A 9,575-nucleotide genomic window follows, 5' to 3' on the forward strand; every position below is an offset into this window, starting at 1 on the left:
ACACACACACATACACAAATGCAGTATATAAGGCAAGAACAGAAGTTGTACAATTTCACAAAGCTTGAAAGTCTATATTTGGTATTTTTCAACACAGCCTGAACTGTCTTAGGCAGCTTGGGATGGGAATAAGAATTGATAAGAATGTAGTGATTCCATTATCATTATTACTTATCGATTCTCATTTGCTACATTTTGAGAGTCACCACTGAGACATTACATTAATGCAAATTAATTACATGCTGTGGGTCAAATGTTTGTCCATGTTGGAGGGATTTACCTTCTTTGTTGCTATCAGCGTTGGGATCATTACTCAAAAAAGTATTACACAGAACACTTTTCTTAAAAGTAATGCAGGATAATACTTTGCTACACTATTCATTACAATACTACTGCATTTCTCTGTAAAATGACCTAAAACATATTGCCTCGTAATTACCATTTCATATAAACCTGAAGTTACAGTTCCACACAACAACACAAATCCCTGTTTACCATTGTTCAACTGTTCTATTTATGGTGGTGTAGATCAGCTGATACGCTGTGGTGATGGTTGCAGTAGGAATTGTCCATCATCTAGTAGATCTTCAGAGGGTACTTCACGTGGTCTTGGTAACCGGCTATGGAGGGTCCAAGTTTCCAGCTTTGCCATAATCCTATCTTTCAGGTCAGCACCTCTCACACTCAACACTCCTTCTTCCTTCATACTTGGGGTTTGGTACCAAATGTCAGATGGGGGTTATGATATCTCCCCTCTGACCTGTCGTCCTTGGTGTAGCATTTTTGTTGTACCTCGTCAGTCTCTTACAGTGAGAGCAGTTACCTTCTTCTGAATGTTGGAACACTGAGCTACTAGTTGTTTTGCCATCAAACTGGATGCTGGATATCGAAGATTCCATAGGTCCCTCATCATGTTCATGTGACCACTTCCACTGGAGTTACTTGTATAGTAGTGTTCCAACAGTGTCCTATTCTCATCTCTTGTCTACTTGCACCTTCTTGCTCCAGAAGCTCACTTCTCATCAGTGTGTCCTGGTTCCTCAACACCTGACGCGGGACATTATTAATCTGGGCGACGTCTGAGCCGGTATGGCTTCAGTCTCTCGCTCATATCAGAGGTAGGATTGGTTCTAGCCTAGGGACCCTTACTTGATACAGACATTCTTACCACTATGCTAAGCACGCGTGCACACACACACACACACACACACACACACACACACACACACACGCACACGCACACACACGCACACGCACACACGTATATAAAGCCTGTTACCTCTCTAAAGTGCTTAAGGATGTCATTGATGATGATCTCCTGTGTTTCATAGGGATGCACTCTTGTGAATGGGTACATGTTGATGACTGCATCTTCAAAGCGAACTAGAGGAAAGCCCAGGGTACCTTTCAGGGCCTAAAATGACCAAAAAAAAGGAAAAGAAAAACAAATCATGTAATAATATGAGGCAGTAGCATGGCAGCTCTCAGATACTTGAATTGTTTTATGCCACAAATGCACAGTGCCTGCAAAGTCAGGCTTTAACCACATTAGAATAGAATAGAATAATCCTTTAATTGTCCCACAAGGGGAAATTTGGGTGTAACAGCAGCAAGAAAGACACATATACAAACAAACAGTACACATGACAAAGAACAGAAACATGCACAATTTTTACATATTTAAATGAAGGACAATGGTTACCAAGAGTACTGTACCGTTATTAAATTAAATAATTAAATACAGATAAGAGGCAAACACTGTTTATAGTGTGAATCGGTTGATAAAATAGTGCAAGTTACAGCGCTGATGTAAACATCTATGTTTGTTGGGAGTGGTGGTCTGAAACAAAAGGCAGCCTCAGGGGCCCACGGACAGCCTGATACAAAACAGCTTGGTAAAAAAATATGTTGCCGTCCATCTCTCCCTAGTAACAACTATATGGGAAGTAATGTGTTTTTTACGATAAATCTCCCATTTGGACGTTGGTCAGTCAGTGGCTTGGCTGCTTGGATTGCCAGGTGTACCTGTGTAGTGCTTTAGCTAGCAGCTGTCTGACTTCACCTCGGCTAACTGTCAATGATCTGGACCTTTTAACAACGTTTGGGTTTTTGGCGCCATTTGGTACTATTTTAACAGATTTATCTAATCAGCAGATATGCACAGGTGTGTGTGTGTGTGTGTGTGTGTGTGTGTGTGTGTGTGTGTGTGTGTGTGTGTGCATGTGTTGCATCAAGCAGTTTATAGATGCCCCTTGGTAAATGAGCTACCAACTGATAACGTAGCACTCCATATCGAGCTCCAGATGTACTCTCCAGGCTCCAAAACCCAATATGGTGACAGCTTTAAAATAAATTAATTAATAATCGGCAAAGTCACAATTTTATGGTGTGAAAACCAGCTGATCACACATAACATTATAAGTATTTAAGTATTTAATGTAAGAAATGAAAAGCACTGATCTCCTGTGACAGAATACGATGTTCTGGTTGGAAACCTTGTGTCCTAGTATTCATGTGGATATCTCCCACCTAAATATTGCTGCTGTTGGCAGCACGAGTGAGAGCTACACAGAACTGGTGCCTGTCTACTGTTATATCAATCCTTTAAGATTTCATCTGCCCTACAAAGACGTTTTCAACTTTAAACAATTAATTTAGCTTTATTATTTATAAAGATCCAAGCTACTCCAATTTTTATACTTGGTTAGGTTAATTAAATTGTATTTACATGTAAACAGCATATTAAGGAAAAGAAGAAAATATTCTCAAAATGCTGAGCAACTGCTTTAAGAAAATAAAACTTTTGAGTGGTTATGTCTACCATTAAGCTTTGGTTTTTGGACATGTTGCTCTCTATCAAAGGCACTGCCACTTTGCATTATCAGAATGATTTCAGGCTAAAAGCTTGGTTATAAAAAAAGATCAGTGTCTGGTTACCTTGAGTTCAGCAGGCAGCTTGTGAGAGGTGAAGACACTCAGTTTGACCTGAGGAAGGCTGATCTTCAAATTCTCAAAGTAGTACCGTTTGTGAGGTCCAGTGTCCTCGTTGGGCTTGTCACGGAGGTTTTCATCCAACTTCTCCAGCTCTGGATAAGGATAAAAATGATCAGTTTTGCGGTGAGCCTCTTACCACTATTAACAATGATGCTGAAACAAAGACCCACCAGCATCTGTCTGTCCATATCCAACGAAACTGAGCAGCTTGAGCAGCAACTTCTCCTCAATTATGACAGTGAAGCGACGAGCTGTCACCATCAGGTGCTGCGTATATATCATGGTTACATCTTTAGTCACAAGATTCTGGTACAACAAAGCTATATGTTTTCTAAAAAAAAATATCAAGATTAAGTTAAAAAATATACTTTATGACAGTTTCATCAGTTTACTTTTCTACAGTCCCCAGTGATCACCTGTGATGGAGCACTGTGTGGTACTCACCTTGTAGAGGTCAGTAAGCATGAGGCTGCTAGGAACCTTGACTGAATTGACTTGCATCGCTGGGCCACTGTCACTTACACTGCTCTCACTGGAACTGGGAGTCACACACAGCATGACAGGATGAGTGGTACCCAAGAGCTGATTATCCACCTGATAACCACAATGTGACAGAAAGAGTATTTATAGAGTTAGCGAAACATTTACTACATAAACAAGTTCATGAGGAAAGCATTCACAGCACAGTGTCAGACTGAATACTTATGTACATATTATATTTTTATTTTCAGATTTTAATTTACAAGAATTTCAAGAAAACTTTTTCCCTTTGTCATTATAAGGTATGTGTGTAAAAATGTGAAATTAAAAAAATAAATAAATCCATTTTGGAATAATATGACAACATCTGGAAAAGGTTAAATGTTGTGAATACTTTCCAGATGCACTTATCAGACTCACAAGTACAGCAAGTTAAATAATTATTTGTAAATTTGCTCACTTACAATACAAAGATGTGAAATCTCTCATTTTTATGGCAGCTTAATTTTGATTTAAAAACATATTTCATAAAAAGTTACGAATTGATTTGTATGTCATTGAGTGAATTAAGTATTTGATGCCTAAGCTAAAATGACTTAGAAACCACAAACACAGCAATAAGATGTTTCTTGTAGGATTTTGGCCGGGGGGGCCAAAATCCTACAAGAAACATCTTATTAAACATCTAACGGCACCAAGAAACCTAAAGGAATTAGTGTTTCTGTGGAGATGGGGGATCTCCACAGAAACACTAATTCCTTTAGGTTTCTTGGTGCCGTTTGGCAACTTGAAGCTTTAGCTCCCTCCATACATTTTCTCTAGTACTGAGGTCTGGAGACTGGCTCCATGATGTTAATGTGCTTGTTATCTGGCTGTTCCTTTGTTAGGTTATGTTGTTGGTATGTTTTGGATAACCGTCATGCTGGAAGACCCATCATGACCCATCGTCAGCGCTCTGGCCGAGGGAAAGAGGTTCTCATCCAAGATTTTACCGTACACGGTCCCATACATTGGCCGCTCAATACAACAAAGTCACCCTGTACCCTTAGCAGAGAAACAACTCCAAAGCATCCACGTCTGTGCTTGACTGTTATTTATATGAAGTGTTTTTCTGGATTTTTGGTTTATATTCTGTCTCTCTCCAATAAAATTAAACTACCACAAAATTTAGAGACTTTTCTTTTGTTTGTAAGTGAACTTACAAATTCAGAGGGGGATCAAACAATTTTCCTTCTTAACTTTCAGCATGTATACCACATGAATGTAAAATGAAGCATCTTTTGCATTCATTTATCTATATTATCAACCGCTCTATTCGAATTCAAGGTCATGTGGGGCTTGTGCCTATGAATGTATGTGTTAGATAGAAAGCACGGAAGCATAGAAAAAAGTGCCTGTATGAATGGCTGAATGAGGCAAGTTGTATAAAATCCTCTGAGTGCTCAGGTAGAGTAGAAAAGCAGTATATAAGAATCAGTCCATTTCCCATTTACTCCACATGGAAAGGCCCTAGTCTGGACTCTAACCCAGGACTTTCTTACTGTGAGGCAATGATGCTAACCACTGTATCATTCTGCCACCCATTTAAGCCGAAAGTACACATTTCAATAAAATCTTGGTTGCTTAATTGAAGTCATTTATGCATCTTTTAATAACATGAATTCAAATTTAAGTGATTTATGGCTCAGCTGCAGGGCAGAAGTGGAGCAGTGGGTTCAGGGTGTGGTGTCAGGGGAGGCATGAGACCTGACTGCAGAGCGGTGTCCTGTACTAGAGAGAGGAAGCTGGAAAACTGTTTTACTCTAGGGTTTTATGTAAGCTGGGTTTTATGTATTACGAAGGTGGTTTAATTCCTACTGTAAACCAGTATGTTGCCATGGTAATTTTTGCTTCCTCCCAGACTATCATACACCACAGAGGCTACAACTAAGAGAAAAAAAAACATTAGTGAAACCTTGTGTTAACGTTGATAGCCAGCTTTGTGTGAAACTTATCCTGACTGTCAGTGTTGGGTAAGTGAGTCCAGATAATGGAAAGCTACCCTGAGCATGTGAAACAGTTCGTTTGAAGTAGCTCTGGAATGAACCTCACACTGCGTGGTCCTCCAATGCGTTTATTAAGTACTGTAAATATTTTCAAATGTGCAGTAAGCTCACCTGTATATTGTGGATGCTCAGCTCCAACACTTCATTGGCAGCAGTGCGAGTAAAGTGGACATCTATACCAGACAGCGTAGTAAAAACAAGCTCCTCAGGAACCTTGTTGACCAGAGACAGCCCTAGCCCCTCCTCCAAGTTCACCAACACCTGGGTATAATTACAGAGAAGAAGTGTATGATTCCTAGATGAACCATTTTAAGGTTTTCTAGAAAGCCTATTCTAACCAAGACCAGTGCAACAATGTAAAAAATTCTAGAAAATAATAAGATAATATTCATCCACACATTCACCATCTTTCTCTTATTCAGGGCAGAGTTGTAGGGCTAGGAAGAGAGAAGGCAAGACAACCCTCTCCCCACCCCATCCAGCATAACCAGGAGAACATTGAGGGATTCCCAGACACGCCAAGAGATGTAATTTCTCCAGCAGATCCAGGGGCTTTCTCCTGGTGTGACATGCTTGGAACATTTCACCCATTTCATCTTTGCCAGATTACTGAACCACCTCAACTGGCTCCTTTCGATGTCGAGGAACGGGGGCTCTTCTCTAAGACTATCTCAAATGACTATCTCCTCATCCTATCTCTAAGGAAGAGAGACCAGAGAGCATCACTGTAGCCATGGTCTCTTGCTCCCTTCTCCCATCAATCATGAACAAGACCCTGAGATACTTAAGCTCCTTCACATGACGCAGCAGCTCACGTGGAGGACTCCACCCTATTCCAGCTAAGGGCCATGGCCTCAAATTTGGAGGTGCTAATACTCAGTTTTTTTTTGTTTTTTGTTTTTTTTTTCTTTTGCCTGTCCCGTTTGGCTCTTTTGCCATCAGAATTATTTTCTAAAGGCAAAGAAAGATGCCCAACAGATTTACTTTACCAAATTGACCATCCCAGCCTTGCCGTAATGGTCCATTTGATTCACCTTTTATTGTTTATTTTATTTTCACTTACTGAATACGGGACAGACTTGACTGGAGGAAAGAAGGGGAGAAAGAAAGAGGGAAAGAGAAACAGCTCAGAAGAGGGAAGGGGGACTCATTGTTGGTACGTCACACTCTGCTGTGCTCCTATCCAGTACCATGGAACAGATTTTTCAAGGGAGGCTGTGGAGAGTGATCCCCCAGTAGTTTAAGCACAGCCTCCAGTCTTCATTCTTAAAGATGAAGAGCTGGGAGAACATATTCACTTTTTTAAACTGTGAGAATATCTGAATCCCCAAATTGAGAAGTATATATACACTACAAATAAACACTTGAAGTGAAAGATTTTTGTTACAGCATAATAGATGCATTTCAAATGATTTTACCTCCAGCTCCTGCTCAGCCTCTCTCTTCTTCACGTCATCTTTGCCCCGATCCTGTTCTGTACTAGGTGAGCTCCTCATCATTCTCCTCTGATTGAAGTCACTGATCTGCAAAAAATGCAGTTTAAACCAAAATCAATACTGAGGAGGTTCACAGATATGAAATTCAGATATTTTCACAAGTATTTTTGGATCATTAGAGTGATAAATATCTGGTACATCATAAAAGAAGCAGTTACCAGATTTATAGTGTGTGAACAGAAAAGAAAAACCAAAGAGACTGTATATCAGATTTGGAACATCTGGAGTCAGGTCAAATATAAATGACTGAAGTAAAGACTGGAAAGCAAAAACAACTGTATTATGGAATTGCAATTTTTTTTCAACATCAAATGTGTTACTCTACCATCCCACCTTCAGTAAAAAAAAAAAAAAAAACACATGCTCAGATGGGTTAAAATCATTCAAGAACATTCAATTCTTTGTCTTAAGGCACGCTCACACAGGAAGTGATTTGCCTGTCGTGCATCATTTTGTTGCTCACAGTTGTTCGCTACCAGTGTTTTTAGGAATGTTAGTCAGAGGTTTCTAACTTGTTTTGTGTTGCATGCTCTGGCCCCTGGAATACATTGACAAGTCTCTAGGGTGGAAACATGAGTGAGTTGGTAGTGTACCTAAGGCTTCTGATTCACACAATTACTGGGGGGTGTCCTATTGACCATAGCATATTCAGGAGCAGGATAATGAGTCAAGACCTGCTCCCAATAACATGATCCCAAAAAGTTGATTCTGTTCATCCAGACATCTCGTTTTCAGTGGGAGAAACCTTTCGTCACTCATTCAAGTGACTTCTTCAGTCTCAGCTGACTGCAGATTTCCCCAACCTTATAAACAGTACATTTGCATAATGACTGAAACAAGCACCACTTGTGAAAAATGGGCTGCGAGGTCAGTTTCTTGATCATTATTGCGCATGAACAACCACTGGTCACTGACCACTGATCATTGGCCAATGACTAATGATCAGTGTCCATGAGTACCACAGAGAGTTCACAGAGAGTTGGGGAATGGCTGCAATCACAGCACTGCAAGATGGTGACAGATGTACTCTTAGGACCCCTCCTCGATTCAGAGATGGTCTTTCCCTTTTCATGTAAATGGCCTCTTTGACTCCCCACTCAAACCAGCGTTCCTCCCTGTCCAGGATGTGTACACCCTTATCACTGAAAGAGTGTCCACTGTGGTGAAGATAGACTGCAGAGTCCTGGCCTGACAACTTAACTCTTTTGAGTGTTGTGCCATCTGCTTCGCCAGAGGTTGTTTGGTTTCCCCGATGTATAAATCCTGGCAATTCTCCCGGCACTTAACAGTGTACAGTATACTACTCTGTTTGTGTCGGGGGACACGTCTTCCACGTCTGCAATGTTGCCATTTCTGTGGCTGTGATCAGTTCCACTAGAGGGATTTGTTTCTGTGTCACAGCAAAGTTCAACCCTTTTGTTTTTCTCTGCTTGGATGAGTTGTCTGTTAGACATATTTTTCACCCACTTGTCCCCTTCGGTGTGGCATCCTTCTCTCTTCTGGCCGCATTGTAAGTCTCTGTTGGATCCGCTCCTCTTTCGCAAGTGGTGCTAGTTTTACTCATTGTGCAAATTTACTGTTTATAAGGCTGTGGAAACCTGCAGTCAGCTGAGACAAAAGAAGACACTTGGATGATTGACGAAACCTCCGGATGAACAGCATCAACTTTTTGGAATTTTCTTGCCTGGATGACTGAGCATTCATTAAGTCAATATCATGATGTTATAACAGTATGTTAAAGACTCTAAAAAAAAGCATACATACCAAGTTGCTTGAGAAGAGAGTACTGCACGTAATCTACAGGGTAGGCGAGTTTGCCATGTAGAGAGGAAAAGATTGATAACTCCCTGGTACGTTGTGGTTTCTAGTAAACCAGGTAAAACAACAATAAACTACAACAAACAAGCAGGTTAAACTATTGGTATGACCTTTTAAGATGAACAAAAGCTGTCAGAACGCATTTTCTTAGTTATTATTTTGAAGAGCCTGTTAGGTGAAACTGTTTGTAATTGCTGTGTTTTTTTATTTGTCTAAACCAGGGGTCAGCAACCTTTAAGACCCAAAGAGCCATTTGGCCCCAGTTTCCACGGAAAAGAAAACACTGGGAGCAGCAAATACTTTTTCACATCTAAAATGAAGATAACACATTGTTTTTTTTTTACCTTTATGCTTTGTATGAACAGCTATAAAGTGTTGCTTATGAAATTCACGAAGTGCTACAAAGAAAATAAAATTTAATTCATGTAATGAACACATTTTGAACTCTTAAAAAAATTACAAAAAAGAATGACATCCAGCTGAAGGTCTCTTTTAAATGAATTAAAAGGCTGAACTTAAATTATCCATGTAGCAAACAAAAACTGAGCTGTCATTCTTATATCACCTTTGGGCTTGCTCTGAATTTTAAAAATAATTGGAAAAAAGCAACCTATCCCCAAAAGCTTGTGGGGATAGGTTGATTGGATAATCCAAATTGTCACTAGGTGTGAATGTGTGAATGAATGTGAGTGCGAATGGTTGTCTGTCCCTGTGTGTTGGCCCTGTGACAGACTGGTGACCT

At 40.1% G+C, this 9,575-nt stretch overlaps 1 protein-coding gene across 6 annotated transcripts in view; it reads right to left on the bottom strand.

The window, feature by feature from the left end:
- Positions 1–9,575, bottom strand: part of vps13d (vacuolar protein sorting 13 homolog D) — a 79,733-nt gene that overhangs the window by 12,358 nt on the left and 57,800 nt on the right. For 4 of the 6 annotated variants that reach the window (XM_013914056.1, XM_013914055.1, XM_013914058.1 and 1 more), the window contains 7 exons: positions 8,780–8,812; positions 6,938–7,042; positions 5,631–5,780; positions 3,439–3,588; positions 3,165–3,261; positions 2,938–3,086; positions 1,280–1,414 (listed from right to left, as the gene is read on the bottom strand). In XM_013914056.1, the coding sequence (XP_013769510.1) occupies positions 1,280–1,414; positions 2,938–3,086; positions 3,165–3,261; positions 3,439–3,588; positions 5,631–5,780; positions 6,938–7,042; positions 8,780–8,812 (819 nt within the window). The remainder of the gene's footprint in view (positions 1–1,279; positions 1,415–2,937; positions 3,087–3,164; positions 3,262–3,438; positions 3,589–5,630; positions 5,781–6,937; positions 7,043–8,779; positions 8,813–9,575) is intronic. The other 2 variants (XM_013914060.1, XM_013914057.1) reach the window with 1 other exon arrangement.

Source organism: Pundamilia nyererei, unplaced genomic scaffold (assembly GCF_000239375.1).
Source record: "Pundamilia nyererei isolate P.nyererei 1_Seehausen unplaced genomic scaffold, PunNye1.0 scaffold00169, whole genome shotgun sequence".
NCBI classification, from domain to species: domain Eukaryota; kingdom Metazoa; phylum Chordata; class Actinopteri; order Cichliformes; family Cichlidae; genus Pundamilia; species Pundamilia nyererei.